The sequence below is a fragment of the Temnothorax curvispinosus genome, unplaced genomic scaffold (assembly GCF_003070985.1).
Source record: "Temnothorax curvispinosus isolate PA1 unplaced genomic scaffold, ASM307098v1 QBEX01006528.1, whole genome shotgun sequence".
NCBI classification, from domain to species: domain Eukaryota; kingdom Metazoa; phylum Arthropoda; class Insecta; order Hymenoptera; family Formicidae; genus Temnothorax; species Temnothorax curvispinosus.
In genome coordinates, this window is record NW_020216308.1 from 69,045 (window position 1) to 89,773 (window position 20,729).

Consider the following 20,729-nt stretch of genomic DNA (forward strand, 5'->3'; position numbering starts at 1 on the left):
TTATTTCCCTCTTGTCAGTGATTGGCAGAATTATGAGAAGAAGAATAGAAGAAAAAAAAAGGTAGAAAAAAAACTTGAGAGATTTATATCACGTGTGTTCCTTATTGCTTATCACAATACGTGCATGCACATATCACACACGCTCGCATCGCGGGAAAGGTTTAAAGGTCAGGCAAATCATAAGGATTAGTGCGCGGTTCATCTAATTGTAAGTAGTAACAGGCGAAGCTGTCGTGTTGCAAATCGTACATATGTACTATATATTTAAGACTTATATATTTGTATATATATATATATATATATATAAAATTATATATATTTTATATAAAGCCATTTTGCGAAAAACTATCCGACAATATGAGATAATCGTGCGCGAGGCCAATATCTGAGACGGCAAATTATAATAATTTAAGCACAAAGTAGCAAAAAAAGTCGACTATCGCCAAAAAGGTCAAGAAATACAAAGATAAGGGAAATACGTGATAAAACGTTATTAGATTGTCCTGTTTCTACGGCAATCATCTTGAAATAAAAAAGACTTTAACGTCGAAATTTTTCTTATCAAACAGATGTCAGGGGATCAGCCGTTTATCGCAACTTCCTCACTTTCATTATATTATCGTATGTCTCTGCAATTAAGCAACAAATTAAGATTCCGTTGAGGTAAAGTCCGCTTGAGATTAACTGAAGAGTATAATTTTGCAACCAGGTATTTGTTTCATAAAATTTGTCAAGAGATCCTTATTTTCAATAAATTTACTATTTGACAGCGATAAGCTGCATAGTATTTTCGTTAAGAGAAAAAAATCTATGCTAAATCAGCCAAAGAAAAATGCACTGGAAAAACGGGATATTCTACGTAAGGTTCAAAAGCACGTCGAAAATAAAACAGAACATTTTTGAATTGACGCTTACAATTATAATAGCATTTTAATTAATAAGTGTGCACAAAATATGTTTCAATTTTACTTTCAAAAATATTTTCTATTTTAAATTTCAATTTTTCCAACATATAGATTCTAAAATTACAAAATTTATTGAATTTAAAAATACAATTTATTTTTCAAAATATCACAAAAGAACAACTGTTATAAATATAATTATTATTGTTAAAATTTTATCTAGAAATTACATTAACGAATAGAATATAATGCGGACATAACATATGTATCGCTGAATATTAAAAATAAAATATCCTATGTATTATGTTATATGTTTAGCGTATGTTTGACACGCGTACTTTTAAACATGTTTTTACAACGTCGAAACATAATATAAAATATTAAAAACATGTTTTAAACGAAAGAAATATAACAAAATTTGTTGCTTTTGAGGAAAAATATCTATCGAGTGACAATGTCTTTATTAGCACGTGCTTGAGAACGCGTGTTTCTCTTAAATTCGAATAATATTGATTCGGAAAGATTAATCTCGGTACGCGGAGACGCACGAAAAACAATCGACGTAAGTACATGTGTACGGCGCGACGTCACACAGTCATCTCGAGGATCTATCAGTCGAAGTACACATGTCCCCTCGAGCTAGATCAGTGCGTACTGTACTCATGGCGGGGTGATAAGCGTGATCGAATCCATTTAGATTTAGATAGTCCGCGTGCACGAAGCGGAGCGTGCATAGTCGAGACCGGGATTGAGCAGATCGCGCCTCGCCCGTCAAATATATCGTCGAAACCGTGTTGTACTCTTGGAAATCCTGAAAGAAAATCAACGATTGCTAATTAAAAATTGATAGTAACGTATCGTGCGCGATAGCTGAATTACGAGTGTATTATGTTCGGAGAGCTCCGATCACGCACATTTGAGAATCTGAGAGGCTCCGATTTGTTCTTATAAACCGGTACGGAGCCGTTGACTTTGCAATAGGACCGCAAATCGCTCAAATTCGGACCCTCGGACCGTCCTCATTCAGTCATGAATTCTGTTATAGAAAATTTAAACGTTAAAAGTTCCGGTGTCACGAGCGGTCTTCACGAGAAAAATAAAGATGGTAAGTAAATGACAATTAATCGTAAGACGCATGAAAATCCGAATTTTCAAGATAATTAAATTCTTAATTATCTTGATTATTATAACTGTCTTGATTAAGATAGTTAAATGCCGCAAGAGACTTAAGAAATTTTAAAAATAATTTCTAGTATTTTTGGTATTCAGTTTTTCTAATCTTTTTATTTAAAACAGACAGATATAAATCAATATACTTTTTAAATTTTTTAAATGCATATTTACTAAATTTCGGAGAAATGATCTTTTTTGATTGAAATTTATCGAAAGCATTTTCTTTACTTATTTCAGTTTTTTTTTAATTAAATAATTTTGTTAGGAAACCGCGTTTAATTAATTTCTCCTATGCGAAGTTTACATCGAATTTTAATGAGCTTATTATTCGCAATCTTATGTCTCATGTTTTATGTATTATAAACATACTTATGAACGTATTTACGACCGAGTGTTCGACGAGCTAAGGTTTTGTGTATTTATAGATATACTAAGCCGTCTGTATTGGAGACCTCCTTACAACTGTGATAACTTTTCAAAGTTGATAATAAACGTTGATATACTAATATATATCGTGCTGTTATGATTTAGTTGCGTATATTCACTTTTTGCTTGAAAATGTTTAATAACTCAAACATTTCGCCGCTTTTCCACTAACTGCCGCTGTTACTTGAATTAATTTTCAAAGAATCCTCGAGCTCCTGATTTGAAAAAACAAGTTGAACAAAATAAATAACACATTGTGCTTTTCTAGAAGTTCTTAACTACAAAACAGCAATAAAGTTACAAAATAATTGTAACAGCAGCAAATGAATTCTTATATACATATATTTACATTTGATTATTATTACTATTGTATTTATCCTAATACATAAAATGAGTTCTCATATTATAACTTAAAAGTCGATAATCAACAAATGAAAAGACATAAAGGAAAACATGAGAACGAAACAATAACAATTAACTTAAAAATAACGTCGAACGGTCGAGCCTATTTCAAAAAGAATTATTATCATAGTATTTTTTAATCAGGAAATTGAGAAAGAGAGAGTTCATTTTAGAAAAAGTCAATGAAGTCATGAGCATGTCGATTCATAAAAGTTATTCGGCGCAGTTAGTGCGCGTGAACTCCAGATTCTTGATAAATATAAACCTACTCTCGCGTCAATCCGATATTTATTATCTGTGTTTTCTTTATCTGTATATGTAGATATACATATCTGCAGTGTACTATTCTCTTTTCAGCGGCCAACGGAAATGCGTCCACGGGTGTTTTACGTGAGGCGACCACCGATGTATTACGAAAAAGAATACAGGTGCGAAAGAATATCACTGACCTTGACTTAATCCGTGATTGGACTTAATGGAATGTGAACTAAGTAGTTTCGCGTTAAGTTTATCGAGCTAATGATCGTTGAAAAAACGCGACGGTGTCAGAGAGCCGTCACTCGAAAATTTTAACCGATAAGATATGGATTTTGTAAGAGATAACGTGCCTCTCTCCGGCTTATTGTTTTTTGTTGTAAGATGCATTTCTTCACAGGAAATAAAAGAGGATGTTTTGGGACACGTTAACAACCGTATTAACGACATGATGTCCGAGGTTTTGCAGAAAATAGATGTACCATCGGGGAAGAATGGAGAATTTTCGTACAGCACGGACAAATATCGCGACAAAAGGTGAGGAATTATATTCTCGTTACGTTCAAATCGGAATCATCAGGAGAGAGAGAGAGAGAGAGAGAGAGAGCGCAAAAAAATGCAAGGTATCTACGAAATATAGAGTACAGTAAATAGATAAAAATATTTGAAAGAATATAATAAAATTTATACATACTATAGAATTCTTTCCATGCTTTGGAATTTTGGCACATGTTTTGATATTAAAAATGTTATATCTAATAAAGTATAACATGATTGTGAAGCTGAATATCTCGAAAAAATTATTCCGAGGTATATTTTGTAATGTATCTACGAGAAAATAGGTATATAATGCAGTAGATATTAGAATAAACAAGAGATAGATAATAATTGGAATTCTCTTGCATCGTATTTTCTCTTATTATATTTAGGTCGTAAAGTTTCAAAGGTGTGTATCTAAAAAACTAATTACCTTATCTAGCCTCGATTTAATTTCTTATCATTAATAGTCATCAATCGGCAAATGAAGTTATATAAATAGTCAAATTGCGAATGAAGATGAAGGAATTAAAAAATAAATTCCTGAATATGCATATTTAACAGTTGCCGCAGTATTTCACAATCATTGTGGATTAACATTACGTTAAAACCACATTTTTTCCGTTAAAGCAAGAATGTGAACTTAACAAACTTGCACTTACAATTAGACGTATCGAGAAAATATATGATTGTGTATTTGCAATATGGGGATCATGTTTACATCTCTGATATTCTTGCAGGGAATCCAGCAAGAAAGATGCGCTGCCGGTTAAGGAGTTCCTTGAGAGGAATTCATTGCTCACCGATCTCTTCGAGATCCCGCACATTCGCACGGTTTATAATCTGTTCATGGTGACTCTCATACTCATGTTTTTCAACAATGTCGCGTCTGATATCATGGAAACGGGAACGTAAGTTCGCAACGTGGGGAACATAACATATTTAAAATATATTTTTATTATTTATAATGCCAATTAAATAAATATTTTTAGTCAAAACGTTTTTAAATTCAGTCTTAAAAATTTTTAAATATTTTTAGTTTAACAATTTTAAAAGATATTTTGCGATGTTACGCAGTGGATTTTACACTCTATCGTAATTTTATATTTATAATGTCTCATCAATCAAATTGTGCACTTTTTATCTGAAGTATGACGAGTTATCGGGGTTGAAGTGAACGGCAAAGTCATTTCATTATTGCGTCTGGAAAATTACTCGCGACAAGAGACGATAATTAAAATATCTATGCACTTATTCCAAGTGCGATGAATCTCCGTAAGAAAATAGAAAAACTTAATTAATGAATTAATTATGGGGTAACTTGGTCGGACTTAAGATATTTGTTGTTCATGTAGATTGTATGTTTCCTATGACATATGTCAACTATGCTTTAGTTCTTACCGCCTAATTTCTCTTAATTAATTAATATAATTGTTAAAGGGTCCACGTTGGTACCAAAACGTTACGGATTGGTTTCGCAAAGTTCTCAACGTGCCTCTATACTTGGTCGTTCATGCAGGCTTCGACATTCAGTGTCTACGTGGCCTTCACCCTCTGGGCGCACCAGCGACTCCGATTCTTGCCAAAATGTAACGATTTCTTCTATTCAAACTTAGATGAATGTACTTAATTTAATCATTAAGAAAGTTAAATCTATTGAGAAAAATTTGAAGTAAGATTAGAGTAATTTGATTGAAATAAGCATGCATATAAAATAAAATCTTAAATTTTTTGTCAAAAAATAATTATAAAATAATGATTGATCAATTGACCTGAAATATAGCGCACAACAACATAGTGCAAATATATTAGACAATATTGATTGATTTAATTTAAATAATCGTAACGATTTTTTCTTTTTGCAGCCTCCATCCGGAAATTTTGGGATTACGGCTGGCTATCAACATTTATATTATATCAAGTTCTCTTCATCGTTTTTCCTGTCAAGGTGCTGCTCGACAAGAATTTGTCCATAGGTTGCAGTTTCATTGTTCTTTTAGAACAAGTACGCATCTTTAAAAACCTACACTTATAGCCGCGTTGAATGATGACGTTAGAAGCGAAAAAAGTGTAAATTTTTCTTGCAAAGTATAAGTCAAAACAAATCGATTTTCTCACATCATTTATATTCAATAGTACAAATTGGTAACGTGTCGAAGACTTTCTTTCCGATTCGCGAATTAATAACAACTGTGCGATGAATCACGAGATTTATTCTTGCTAGAAATGTGGAACGTATGGAAATTAAATTGTACGTGCGTTTAGTGAGAATAAAAAAAGAGTTTTCGGTAGAAGAGATATTAACGTAATTCGTATTTAAATGAATTTTTATGCAATAATTCGCATATAATATTGCATAGAAGAATTTAGTATCTTGGATATGTTATTTCAATATTGACTACAGTCGATCTTGGAGTAAGGATTCTTTTTATTCGAAACGATATTTGCTTTCTTTAGATGCGCATGATAATGAAGAGTCACGCTTTCGTCAGGAGTGTGGCACCTAGGTTTTTGTCGTATAAACCCCATAACGAAACTCCACGACCGAGCGGCCCCAGGTTCTCACAATATTTGTACTTCCTATTTGCACCAACTCTTGTGTACCGCGACGAATATCCCAGGTAAAGATAGCTTGATATTTCATGATTTTTTCGGGGACATAGTAACTGTGCGATAAAAGAGATAACTCTAGTTGCATAATTATCAGATTTAATTTGTTATTTAACAGTATTGGGTCCAAACGACTTAAGAAACTTTAGGGAAAACTTCGAAGATCGTCCGCGAAATGTACAAGCAAAAAAAAAATACAATTGGCGATAATAAATTAATATTAAGAGACTTTAGAAGAAAGCGTATATTTAAACACGAATGATTTTTCTTAGGACGAAAAGAATCAGGTGGATGGTAGTGATTTGGAATTTTGCCGAAGTCGGCCTAGCGATCTTCTATCTCGCCTTCATCTTTGAGCGCTATGTAGACCCGGTCATAACGTTCGGCACACATCTGGAACAAAAGTGGCTCGTCAAGACTATCATCGAGTCTAGTCTACCCGGCACTCTCTACTTCATTACCGGACAATACCTCCTGCTGCACGCGTGGATGAACGCTTGGGCGGAAATGCTGCGGTTCGCCGACCGTTTGTTTTACAAGGTGAATATAACTCACCCCCCTTTAGTACTTAATCTGCCTCGCAAAAATTATACGTGAGAGATATGCAAATATCTTTTACGCACTATATAGTTTTAATGTAAGCGATAGCTTCAATATACGTAATAGGTAATAAGGTAATAGTAAGAAGTTCCCGTGAAACACGAAACAGAAGCATCTCAGGTTACATTTTGAAGCTTTAAAATGACTCCCGAAACTTGTTTACATAATTTCATGAAAGACGCATATTCGAGATAAATGTTTCTCTCACGCGAGAGAAGTCGCGATATTGTACCGATATTGTACCAAATCCGATAATTTTTCAGAAACTATTATGGACTGTCGACTTTTGTAAAATGTAACTTTATGAATTATTGTATCGTTTGTTACAGGATTGGTGGAACTGCACGACTTACCACAGGTACTACCGCACGTGGAACGTGGTAGTGCACGACTGGCTATACACGTATATCTATAAAGATATGTATGAGATCGTGGTACCACGCAATCGTACACTGTCAGCAACCACCGTATTCTTCGTCTCCGCCATCGTCCACGAGTACATACTCGCGTTCGCATTCGGCTTCTTCTATCCGGTGATGTTTATTTTATTCGCCGGCATAGGTTTCGCCATGTTCTTCGTTCGCAAAATCATCACCAGCAACGTTTTCATGTGGTTATCCTGGAGTCTCGGCAACGGCATCATGTTCAGTCTATATCCGATGGAGTGGTACGCCCGCTTCAACTGTCCACCTCATTCCAATTACTACTTGGACCTGTTTATACCGCGAAGCTGGACCTGTCAAGGGCAATTTGACACGTAGATCGTCCTATTCGCAGTGGTGAAATTATTCCCCGTGCTATCTGCTATCAGACACTGTTTATCAAGACTGTTATATACGAGTTTGCGTAATTAGTTTAAACTGATTAGAGCGAAGAACTGATTAGGTGTTAAATTGATTAGAGCGAAGAATAGTTCGTTGACGTAAAATCGTAATAAGAAGACCAACGGAGAGAGAGAGGTCCAAACGCAATTGTCAATGAACATCTTATTATTTTTGGATTGTGAAGTTAACTGCAACTTTTTCGCCGAAACATTAATTCAAATTCAAAGTGGACGAAAGTATTTTTTGCACTTTTGCTGGAACCCACCTGGTTGTCATAACTGATGACCTTCTTGACTCGCATGATTTTCAAACTATATTGCACTAAGCGAAGTGATAATATATTGCTCTTTCATGTTTCTCAGTGAAAATTATTAACTTTACAGTCGAAGACGTAAAGTACGGAGAAAAACTCAATCCAACTTATTTTTCGAAGATGCTAGACTGTGATCGATTCGTTTATTTATTTATTATTTCAAATTCCGTGTCTCTCCTCCTAAGAAGTCTTCCAAGCTTCGTTTCTAGTTGCTCCTTCTTTTTTTATTTTAAATTTCATTAAATTTAAAATTACGACTAAATTCGTAAATTATTCACAGAGAAACTAGAAAGGAAAACAATGCTGTTGTAATAAACGGCATGATATAAAATAAAAAAAAAGATATATAAAACTTATCGGAGGTGAAGCGGTATCATTGTGTGCAAATCGTTATATAATTTCCAACTACGAGGGGCGTTCAAATATAAATATAATAATGATTTGATTATTATTAAAAAAACCAAAAACAACGCACAGGTTTCAGTTACCTCACTTTTCAGGGTAGTCTCCCTCTTTTGCAATGCACTGCGATTGCGCCATCGGTCCGGTAACTTCCGTAATCGCGTAAAAAAACATTTTTTAGCAGACGCACTCTCGAACAGCTGCGATGACTTCCTCATTACAGGTGAACTTCGATCTTTCTAAAAACTCGGATTACTATCTCTTTGGACCACTGAAAGAGTTTTTAGGCTATTTTAACAGCCATCCGTAACAGCCAAAGGACAGAAGTAGCTGTTCGAGAGTGGGTCTGCAGTCAAAAAATTTTTTCTTAACGCGGAATACGGAAGTTATCGGACCGATGGCGCAGTTGCCTTGCAGAGCAGAGAGAAACTATCTTGAAAGTGATAACTGAAACCTGTGTTGTTTTTGTTTTGTAATAATCAAATTATCATTTATATTTAAACGCTCCTCATATTTTAATCAATAGAAGTAAAATCTGTATATAGAAAACACGTGATATGTCGAGAGGGTTCGGAGTCCTCTTAGACTTAATGATGACGCTCGATATCTTGAATTTCGAATTAATTGTAATTAGTTTTGTATAAAAAGGAATGTGCAAGAGTCATTAAAAATAAACGCAAGTTTATATAAAAAGGGATAATTTTTATAATTGAAGTTTTACATACGCCTCTCGATTTCCGCATGGCAACGAAGAAGACGTACGTATATCTTCCGCCCTATACAAATTAATTTATTTCATACAGTCGATACGCATATACAATCCTCTTCATAATTTATATGTATATAATTATTTTCTTTTCACTTTATGATATATATGTATATACATATTTACATAACTCGTGCTTCCTCCCTTTTTCTTCCTTTCCTTCTCTATCTCGCGCTTACAAAGAACAAAATTCAATGAGAAAAAATAGGAGACAAGTACACGTCCACGCGTACATATAATACACAGTTCATTGATTTCTCCTAACTTTACACGACTTTTGAGTCCCGTTCTCGATACTGCGACGAAGCTACTTCTTCGTCAAGTTTCTCCGCAAAAATAATCTATACAACGAGAATCGCTCTTTTGCCGGCACATTCGGCTCTTTCTCTCACCGTCTCTCTTTATCTCTGTCATTCTCTCTTCCTCTCCGATTTCTACTAGATCGAAAAATAGAGGAGGTGACCATATCTTATATTTATAGAGTTGTACATATCTTATTTATAAACATTTGTACCTAAATTTGCGCTCGTCCGCTCAGGCAGTCGCATAGTACTACATAGTACGTCGCGATGCAATACGATTAACGATCTTGAAAGCTACAGATCAGATCTCCTTTGTTCTCTAAAGTCAATCCTCCATTCCAGGCTTTCCTAACTGAACTGTCTCTTTCTAAATTTAAATCTCGTGACTGAGATAGAGGCCGGGTGAAGACATTTTCATTCATACATAGGGGAACGGGGGATAGCCCCGGACATTATTGAAATTCAAGTATACCGCGTATCTATGGCCATTGTTTAAACATTCTAATATACCCTTCTGCGTATCTCGACATATGCAGAATGTTTAAACAATAGCCATAGATATACGGTATAATTGAATTTTAATAATGTCCGGGGCTACCTCCCGTTCCCCTACTATTGGAATAAGGATGAAGACTTAAGGGAAATATTGAAATAGAAGAAATGTTCTTCCCACTGATGTTAAAGTAAAAGAAATCGCACATATACCTACATACGTGTACGTACGATTGTTTAACGTGATTTTCGTTTATTACGGGAAATATGTAGATGTGCGACGAAAACAAACGCGGAAGCGCAACGTTTATCAACACAGCACTGCTCTAAAATTCATTAACGACTAATTGGAACAATGAGCTTCTGCTCTCCGACGTTTTACCTTAGGATAAGGTAAGCAGCTATATAGAAAGAATCCATTTGCTGGACGATGTCGTTCGCAACGTACGAGATACCACGTCGATGCGAGCGTGCGAACGATTGTCTGGAAGAATTAATTTTGTACCCAAAATATATAGAAAAACGCTTCTTTCTCTCTCTTTCTCTCAGCACTTATTCAAGAGCACCTAATAATAAATAGAGATTTATCTCTTCATTTTCTCTCGCTTTTTTTCTTCGAGATCAACGAGATCGCTGATCTTTCAACCGCTTTCCATAATATTACTTCTAAATCCAGGAAAATAGCGAAATTAATTCACGTCTTTGTACACGTATTAAATATGTATACTAGACTTGGTATCCTTACTCCTTCCTCACTCTTGTTTGAATTAGCAATTTATTTCATTTTCCATCAGCCATGCTGAAGATCTTTTCCTCTTCTTCTTAGACACTGCCATAAGGACATAGTATGTTTCTTCTTTTTTTTTTATCATTGAATTTCCGATCATCTGGGTCACAATTCTGCATTTTTTTTTATTCTTCTTGGTTTTCTAAAGGATGCAGTACTTATCCTATTACCTTGGAATTTGTTTTTATTTCTGTCGCAGGGGAATATTTCATTAGTTTATACTATAAGAACTCTTTGTCATACACTCTGTAGATTTGATTGAATAGAGAAACGCGCTGCTCCTACAAATCACTCCACGCTTACACCCGAATTTCAGGGAAAAACAGACGTAGAAGGCACGAGGAGGAAAAGATGTCGCAATACGCTCCTCCGCATTCTTTCTTTATCTTTATACACAGCCTTTTTTAAAACTCTTGCTCGCACTGACATCAGAAACGTATATCACGCAGCCAGTATTCTCACTCGCATCATTGACAACGAAACGAAATTTCTTCCTAAAGAATTGTCCGAGGAAAGAACCGTCGCGAAAGGCGCTGGCTGAACGTAACATATCTCGTGAAGGGATTACGCAAGAAGGAAAATGGAAATCTTTCTTGGGAGACATTAAAAAAAAACGATCGATATACACTTGGCAGTGTTGGAGAATAGTTAATACGGCTTGACACGAGCTGTCGCATCATCGCCGAGTCAAGAAACCGGCTAACTTCGAATGATCACATTCGAGTATCCCGGAAGCGCGATATTTCCTGAAAACGGAACAGGAAACAGGATACCGAAACGATGGAAGGATAATGTTGCCGGTAAAAGAAAGGAAGATTTACGACGACGATGGACAATCTTTGTAGACTGAAAATCTAGAACGCCTCGGCGCAACCGATCCTGATTCACTTAGACTTTACTCCAATTGCGCTTGTCTCAGCTTTCTCAAAATACATTAATTAGATATATACGTTTCGTAATTCAATTAAGAAATATATACACATTTTGCCTGACGTAGTTGTTATATATCCATCTTTTAAAACATCGTAATATGTCCAATTCTTGAGGAATGCGCTGTTTATTTTAAAATTGGAAAATGCAGTCCTCGTAATAAACTCGAGTTAAAGTAAATTCGTGTATCAACGTATCTTTAAAATATCCAAACCAACTATCTGCTTTTAACAGTGAGTGTTCACATCATTGATGAAGAAAGGTTCGGTTTCGCTCTAATATTCTTTTCGTGCTAAGCATGAACGACACACCTATTCAAATTCTATTAAAGAATATCAAAGAGCAACGGGACCGCCACTGTGATCTTTAACGTGAATCAACTCGTACGACGCCAGAAAGACCGAGAAAGGACGTACGATACTTTAAGATAGATCTAGACAAGAGCGCGAACAAATATGAATGAATGACCTTGCTTCAATATATGCGGGCAGTGCCGCAATTCAAATGAGTCGAGAATCAATTGCGACGACAAACATGTTCCAACTCTTTTCTTTTCAAAAGAAAAAGCTTTCACTACAGTCGTTCATGTTTGTTCGTTTGTCCTTTAGTTTAGTCTTGATCGATCCATTTTGCATCGATCATCGTCACACGGTTGAAGTTCTATGGTTCTGCTTGATAGAAACTGATTTCCGCGCTCGCCAATTTCACAGTTTCTCTCTCGCTTTTTTTTCTGTAACACGCATTTACACACATATTTACGCATTTCCATTCATCTCTTCGAACGGAAAGCAGAACCAAAATACACTCTAGCATTCTTCTCGCATTTAAGCTTCAAGTACATCGACTTGACCGTCCCAGGAATACGAAATACATCTTGGTATTTGAGTTTTTCTGAGTCGGTTATAACGGTCAATACGGAGACTACAATAAAAAATCTAGCCAATAACATATATAGAGTGGTCCATCAGAGTAGAGAGAAGGAGAGAAGGAGAGAATGAGAGAAAGAGAGAACATTCGAATAATTTCTAAATTCGAAGAAAAAGATGGGTACAATTTGTACAATTTTAAGAGAAAAGTTCGGTGTTCCCGTTTCCGGTGGGATCTCTTCCCCGGTCTAGAACGTAGATGAATGAAAGAAGCGAGTATTCTCTCTTTGTCTTACAGTTTGAGTAATCTTCATTTGCCCATACCGACCAGCGCCTCGTCCATGAGCTCGTCGTCGGTGATACAGGGTGACGCGGATGAATGGGGGGAAGGTGGAATCACTCGGGGGCTCGGTGCCGGGCTCTTGACGATGTGCACACTGACGGACGGACTCGCGGCAGGCGGGAATGGAGCCGGAAGCGGCGGCGGGGGCGGCGGTGGAGGTGGGGTATTGCGACGCACCGTTGGCGCGGCCTGGGTCATCGCCCGCTCCGGGATCGTTGTCAAGTGATGCTGCGTTAAGGAGGCCGGCAGACCGTGACTTCCCTTCGTCATTTGATCTTTATTCACCGCGGAGAAGTCCAGCAGCATCTCTGCCGCCGCCGCGGCTGCCGCTGCCGCTACCTCCTGTTCTCCGCTACCACTATTCCCACTGCCACCACCGCCGACGCTGTCGGATGTCATGATGCTCTGATTACCATCAGACGTAGTCGCGACGCCGCCCAACGACGAGAAAATCGATGACGATGATGACGAGGAAGATGATGATGTGGAGGAAGACGACGACGACGACGATGACGAAGACGACTGCTGCTGTTTCTTCTCCTCGACGGTGATCTTATTGTATTTGGTTTGCAAAGTTGCCTGATCGGCGGGCTTCGTACTCAGATTCAGGCTCTCGGCAACGATGACGGCGCCGCTCGGCGCGGTCGAAGCGCTGGAACCCGTCATCGTTGCGTAGGACTTGGCACCTGACGACGCCAACTGATCGGGAACGTTGCCCTTGGGGAGGATCCCGCCGGCGGTTGTGTCGTCGATCTTGCCGAGAAACTGCTGACCTGTCGACGTTTGTCTCATTCCTAAATCCTTGCAAGAGTCGCGAGAAGGCTCGTCCACCATCGGTTGAATGCACAGATTTGTAGGTACATCTGGATCGGCAGCCGATTGCGGAGGCAGCATCAACCCAGCGTTCTCCCCGACGAGATTCAAGGATATCGCACCGGCTGCGGACGTGGCGATTGACAGATTGTCCAGTTTATTCTGCGAATGGTCCCGTCTCGATTGGTCGTCTGGTATCGACGACTTGGACACCGACACAGTGACGTTGGGCAGACCGGTGATCTTACCCTGTTCCTGTTTCAGACCGTCGAGAGTCTGCTTGGCGGAATCGGACAGGATCGACAGCTTATCCGATGATTTGTTCTTATCGCCGGTGTCTGCGACGTTCGCGCGCGCCGACAGCTTCGGTATCTGAAATTTAGTGTCTAGCTGCTTCCTCAAGCCCTCCATCACTAATTGAGGTGGCAGGCTTGGCGGAAGGCTGGAAATAGACGCGTGTGCGGCTAACAGCTTGAATGCGCGCTCGCTCTCGCTCTCTTCGCGCAGAGCGGACGGGCTCGACTTCCTGGCATCACCAAGACCCTTCGACGCGAATATTCCCTTGTCACCAGATTTCGGAAGTCTAGGCTTGTCTCGGCCTCGACTAAGATCAGTCGCCCCGGAGCTCGTCTTGGGTGAACCGGAAGCTTTGGAGGATGAGCCACCCTTTGATAGGGGGATGCCCCCTGTTGCGGTCGCGCCAGTGATACTCGCACCACCACCAGTATTCGTCGCACCCGAGGAAGAGATAGCGGACTTTATACCGGCAGTGGCTAACATCATCTTCGCGGGAAGCAATTTCTGTGCAGTCTGCAACGTTTGCGGTTTCTTCGATGCCGGTCCAGAATTTACGCCAGGTTTGAGACCCGTATTTGTCCTTGGTGAGCCATTGCTGCCGGGAATTACATTGCTGGATGATGACGACGATGACGAAGAAGCGACGGACGACAAGGAGCTCGAAGATGAACTCGCAGCTGCTATCGTTCCCGACGATAACTTCAGGTTGGCAGCCGACTGCTTGGAATCCTTGGTACGAGTTTTGTTGATAGTGATCTTGATCCCGTCTGAGCTGTGCTTCACCATGTATTCGGCGGGATTCTTCGTCTCCACGGACGCATTTTTAGTGACGCAAGAGGACTTCCCACCTTCGACGATAGTCTTCCCTCCGCTCGACGACGATGAGCCACCGCTGCCGATACTCTTCTCCTTCTGTCCAGTGCTGCTCATTCCGCCAGTGTTGCCACTGCTGAGACCTGCTGAGGATCCGCTGCCTTTCACGGAACCGCTACCGTTCCCGCAGGCATCGGTTTCGGTACAGTGCTGCGCGTTCTTCAATTTATCGATCACAGCATTGAGAGAACTCTTACGATTCCGTGCCTGTTGCGCCGCAATCGCAGATTTGCTCGCTGCGTCAACCTGGCCAGATGGTGGAGTGCTTCCACCAGAAGCCTGTAGAGAGGAGACCTGTGAAGCTTCGCCACCGCCGGGAGAAATCATCTCCAGTTGCTTCACCTTACCACTGGATGACTTAGTTTTGGGACTCTGATGGCCACTGCCCGAACCGCCGGATGACCCGACGGATGACGTTCGTCTCTCTTTATCTCCACGACCGGAAGAATCCTTCCCGGAGGACGAAGAGGAGGACTTAACTTTGGATGGGGTCGTTGTAGTGTCGGAAGAGCTGCTGCCGCTGCTCTTACTAGACGGCGAGTTTGCCGCCGATTTCAGGGCTGACATACTGGGTTTGCCGCTGCTCGCAGCCGAACTACCATGTTTCGGAGATGAGGTATTGCCATGTTTCGGACTCGCACTAGCAGGTACTGGGACCGGTACAGACACTGCCACGGACGGCACGTTGCCTACTGTGTTGGGCACCGTGGACACGGATAATGACATCGGGACTGACATAGGAACGACCGGAACGTTCGGCGCGTTGTGCTTCGGGCTGCTGCCGTAGACGGGTGAGTGCTTCGGGCTTTGCACTGGTTTGCAGGTTGCTGCTGCCGTTTGACTGGCCTTCAAGGTGGGACTGGATTTACCTACAAGTGTGGCGAGCGAACTCGAATGAGTGGGCGACGGACTGAACTTCCTTACAGCCGCAGGGGAAGTAGGCCGTGAAGATGAGCAACTCAGACTGACGCCAGTACCACCACCGCTCGGCGGTGATTGCTCGGTGCTCGGCTTGATGCTCACCGATACCGGCTTCGAGAGTGGGTCTTGCTGTTGCTTACCGCCTGATGGGACTTTGTCCGGTGGACCCATCGGACCATCCTCTCGTTTACGTTTGCGCCGTTTCTCTAGCTTATTCCCGCCGCTCTTATTATCGTCGGAGCTGCTTTTAGCACTGCTACCACTGCTCTTTCCACCGCCACTCTTCCGTTCGCTTCGCTGCCGATCGTCCGTTGCGCTCGTCAAGCCGCTGGTCTTTGGCGATGGTGCCGGACCGGCAATCGGTGTGATGGTGATTGAGCTCGGTAGATTAGTCTGCGATGGTGAAGAGGCGATGGGTATAATCTCGATGCCAGGTCTCCTTTCCAAACCCATGCCCGTTAGTACGGAATTGTAGTTGGTGGTGCTCGATTGATCCAAGTTACCGCATGAAATCGGAGTAATACTTACTGATGGTGGCACCGGTAGACTTTTGTTACCACTACTTGTTGTCGACGTCTCATCGACGAATATATTTGTTGGGCTCGACTTTTTCTCTTCGCTACCACTGCCACCTCGATTTTTCTTCGACTTGCGCGTTGACGAGGACTCGCGTATCTTTATCAACTCCTCCACATCTTGCTGCTGTTGTTGTTGCTGTTGTTCCCCGCCGCTGTGTTGCACCTCCATGATCTCGCTGTCCCTCTCAGAATTGTCGAGATCATAATCCGAGGCACTCTTATCGAGTATATCGGTAGCGTCCAAATTCGAAAAATCTATGCCGCTTGTCAAACTAGTGGCCGAAGTCGGTGTAGATGTTCTAGTCTCCGATGTGAGATTCTCGCGGCCGCCCGTGGGCGTTCCCAGTGGTGTCGAGTTCTCCGAGCTCGAGCTCTCCAACAAGATCTCTGTTGCCGTGCTACTGTCTCCGCCGTCACTCTTTCGCTTTGGACTACGCCAAAGACTGTCTGTGCCAGTCTTTCTTTTCCGCGTCTTTTTGCCGCGCTCATTTGTGTTTGAGTTGCCCGTCAGCGAGTTTTTTGCCTGTCCTAGCAGTGCACCAAGCTGCAACGGGTTTAGCATAGAGGCAGAGGCGTTGTTCGTCCCAGCAGTGCTCATCGTCATCGTCGTCGTATCGGATTGGCCGGAATACGACGGAAAACCGATACTATTTTCCGTTCCGGCATCTAAAAAAGACTGCTGTTGCTGTTGTTGCTGCAATTGATTCGATGCCGATTGCTGCGTTTGTCTGCCTCCCATACACCCGTTACTGCCGTTATTCAAACCGGGTTCTTGCTTCACTTTTGTCTCGCCATTCGTAAAGTCCGGCATGCCGGACGCGGTGCCAGATGCGTTTTGTCCAGTCTGATCCTTACCGCCGGATCCCAAATTGAGATTGTAGCTACCGTTACTACTGCCGCTGCCGCTGGTCAGATTGTTCATCACTGCAGGTAAAGAGCGACCCTCCCAGATTTTCAGTAACATTCGCATGGTCAACGGGATGCTGAGGCAACGTTGCAGCACCCTACCGCTGAGATCCGACGTCTGTTCCGCGTTCGTTGTCATACTCACGCCGTACAACCGGCACTTAAGCGTCGATATGTCTGTCAGATCCAGTTCCGCGGTGGCCATTGTCTCTTCGTACGGATGCTCCACGCTCACGCTGATGTGCTGCCACGAAAGGGCGCTTACCTCGAGTATGGTCGTATGTTCCGGATCTTGGCGTGCCATGGGCCGCACGCAGCTCGCGATCAGGCAATTGAACAGCGCTTGCTGCCGCAAGTACACCAGAATTTGCGGCACGTGCGCGGGATGCGTGAAAGGGATACTGCACACCAGTACGCCCTCCATGCTCTTGTTTTCCGTCATAAAATAGCAGTGCTGCTGATCCGGCAAGGTCTACAAGAGAGAGAGAGAGAGAGAGTTGCACGATGTGTCTCAGGATATAAAAGACATAAAGAAACATTTTTTTAAATCTTGTCACTTACCACATATAAGCCTCTATTGTTTCGACAATCCAGCTGGCCATCGCTTGCGTGCTGTATTATCAGACTGAGAAGCGGATGTGGCGCCGAGATATCGCCACACTCGAGCTCCGTGACTTTCTGTATCCTCTTCACCAACTCCATGCAGATGGGCATCTTTTTGCCGAGCTTCAACACGAAGCAGGCAGGCAACATGGAGGAATTTGTACTGGTCAATGGAGCATATGAAGGAGTGCTGAAAAAGAGAGGCAATGGAGTAAAGAAGCACAAACTCTTTTTATTGCAACTGTTTTGATTTAAAATAAATCTTGACAAACATGTTTTGATCAACCAACTTTCTCTTTGTGTCTTTCTTATATCTATAAAATGTATTTTGCTAACTTTGTACAAGGGGGACAAAGGAAGCAATGGTCAACTATAGATTTTATATATATATAACCAAGTAATAGAAAATACGTGCAATTAACGAAAATATGATTGTAATTGTTTGATTTTTAACAACTACATACGAGAAACGTATAAAGAAATAATAAAAAGATAAAATTTGATGTTACACACCTCTTGCCTGTAGGACTTCGGTTTACAGTTATAATACTAGAAGTAGGCAGCTTGTGACCCGTCGAACCTTCCATACAAACAGTCACCGAGTATCCAATCTTTCTTTTAATGATTGTATCAGGATTAAGAGTGTCATAGGTTCGATTCTCTTCGTCGATTAAATCGTATGGTGAGACGAAATATGTCAATTTCATCGGGTGGCCACCTCTTCTTCTTTCCAGAATTCCTACATAACGATAACGTATAGTTGAGTCACATATCTATTATATATAACAGCAGTGCATATATGTATATGCAAATCTACTTGTGCGTAAATAAATAAATAATGTGGAAAATAGATATAACAGCACTCTTATGCGTAAAGCTGGATGCACAACGAAAAACACAGGCAACAGGAATAGGAAATAATACAGGCAATATTTTGAAAAATCTATTGCCCGTGTTCTATTTTTGGTGCCTATGTTTTTCATTGTGCATCCAACTTAAAATATAATACAAATTATGTAAAAACTGATATATGTCAAATCACTAACCGACGGGACTCTTGTGAACCAGATTGAACGGTTCTTTCATAAACGTTTGCAGCTGTGCCAGAACACCCAGATCAGCCTCGAGGGATTGTAGAGCGCTGAACGCCTTGCATTTTACTTTCTTGTCAGCGTTCAGCTGATATATCGATGCCAATCCTTCCAGCTGCGTGGTAAAATCGATGAAGTCACCTCGTGACAAAGCCGATGCGAGTGCTTCGCAACTCTGCAACAGCGATTTTCAGGATTAATGATAAGAACACGTAACAAGAAAAACATAATCATAACAATTATGTCCGTAGATCTTACCTGCTGCTCACTTTTTCCTTCATGATGGATTTTAACATCCCTAACAAGCCCTGACGGCTCTAATAGAACTTCCAAGAAGAACATGTCGGAGGATATGAATATTTCCGTGCCTGGAGGACCAGACATCATGAACTTTAATCTGTGTAATGGGACAATGGTTTATATTTAAGCTCAATTTATTTTACATGATATATAAGTTATCAAGTAATAAATAAATAAAGAAATATTACATTTACTAGATCACAGATTTACAAATGACTCACCCTAACTGCCTTGCTAAACTTTCCAAACGTTCTACCATAGACTGGAAGGAAGTAACCTTGATAGAATGCTGCAGGGTGTCCAAACACTTTTGCAATTGATTCTTCTCTATGCTGTCAATTGCAAATCGCTTGTCCTACGTAGCAAGAAGCTGTATTTATACCTTGGTATAAATATAAAATGATAAAATAAATAGAAATCACTCACCAACATGGCCATACGCATGTTTTTCGCGGTCTCTACTAAAGGTTTAAACGTAGAAGCCTTGGAGCGTAATTTTTCCATCAATAACTCCATTTGCCACTCCTTACCCTTGTCGGAGACAGATCCTCCTCCGGTCAAAGGTTGCCCCACTGTAAAAGAAGTTTCCGATATAGAAGACGCTGTGCCAATACTAATTACCTTGCTACAGATTAATTCCTTTTATACAGATATACAACAAATAAATGATAACGTATTTAATCATAATAATTAAGAATTTTTAAATAATTTATTCAGAAATAGAAGAGATTGAAATTAGGTATGTAAAATATAATTGCACGGCTGTACGTTGTAAACCTCTTTAATGATGCATCATTAATAAGGCATATCAAATTCCGTCAATTAATTAATCCACCAGCGATTCGTAATTTCACGTGTTACAAAATGATTTTCAAGATTTAGAAAACTAATAAATCGAGATTATGCCAGAATTAAAAAAACCTTGCTCACCGTGGGGCTTCTGTCCGTTGGTCGCATCCATGTGCTCCGGTGGTTGGCACAGATGCGTTCGCGGCGTTTGCGCTCCTTGTGCAGCACGCTATCCGCTATCGCGACGTCGCGATGCTACGCGCGACAGCTTGATCGACCATGACGGAGTACAGAGCGGCGACGTACAGGCGGTTGAGGCGATACAGGTGAGAACTGAGACTTGAGAGGTGTCAGGTGAGTACAGGATAGACGGAGAACAACGCGAATTGGGAATGCGGTCTCTCGGGGTCTCGTCTCGGGTCGTGTGTCGTGTCAGGACGCCAGGCTCATAGGCTCGTACTCGCCCGGTCGCCCCTACGTTCTGCGTGATTCTACCACCGCTTCTCTCGCGACTCGCGAGTCTCGCGACTGATCGCCAAATTCCTCCACCCAGTCTAACCTAACCTAGCCTCATCTTGCGTCTCGGCCGTCTCAGGCACAGTAGTCTCGGGTGTTGTCAGATGGCGAC

The 20,729-nt window shown here is 40.8% G+C and overlaps 2 protein-coding genes across 2 annotated transcripts; one reads left to right on the plus strand and one right to left on the minus strand.

The window, feature by feature from the left end:
- The first annotated feature begins 1,523 nt into the window (after positions 1-1,523).
- LOC112455938 (sterol O-acyltransferase 1) lies at positions 1,524-9,340 on the plus strand. The gene is made up of 9 exons (XM_025018160.1): positions 1,524-2,007; positions 3,261-3,331; positions 3,559-3,695; positions 4,436-4,606; positions 5,136-5,284; positions 5,561-5,700; positions 6,153-6,316; positions 6,578-6,845; positions 7,235-9,340. The coding sequence occupies exons 1-9, from the start codon at positions 1,932-1,934 to the stop codon at positions 7,664-7,666; spliced, it is 1,608 nt and encodes a 535-aa protein (XP_024873928.1). The 5' UTR covers positions 1,524-1,931; the 3' UTR covers positions 7,667-9,340.
- Positions 9,341-12,719: 3,379 nt separating this feature from the next.
- LOC112455937 (mediator of RNA polymerase II transcription subunit 1) lies at positions 12,720-20,664 on the minus strand. Its single transcript, XM_025018159.1, has 8 exons — positions 20,243-20,664; positions 19,739-19,884; positions 19,534-19,667; positions 19,271-19,409; positions 18,968-19,187; positions 18,435-18,660; positions 17,880-18,111; positions 12,720-17,790 (listed from the first exon to the last, which is right to left on the minus strand). Exons 1-8 carry the CDS (start codon positions 20,271-20,273, stop codon positions 12,898-12,900), a joined length of 6,021 nt encoding a protein of 2,006 aa, XP_024873927.1. The 5' UTR covers positions 20,274-20,664; the 3' UTR covers positions 12,720-12,897.
- Between the last annotated feature and the right edge of the window lie 65 nt (positions 20,665-20,729).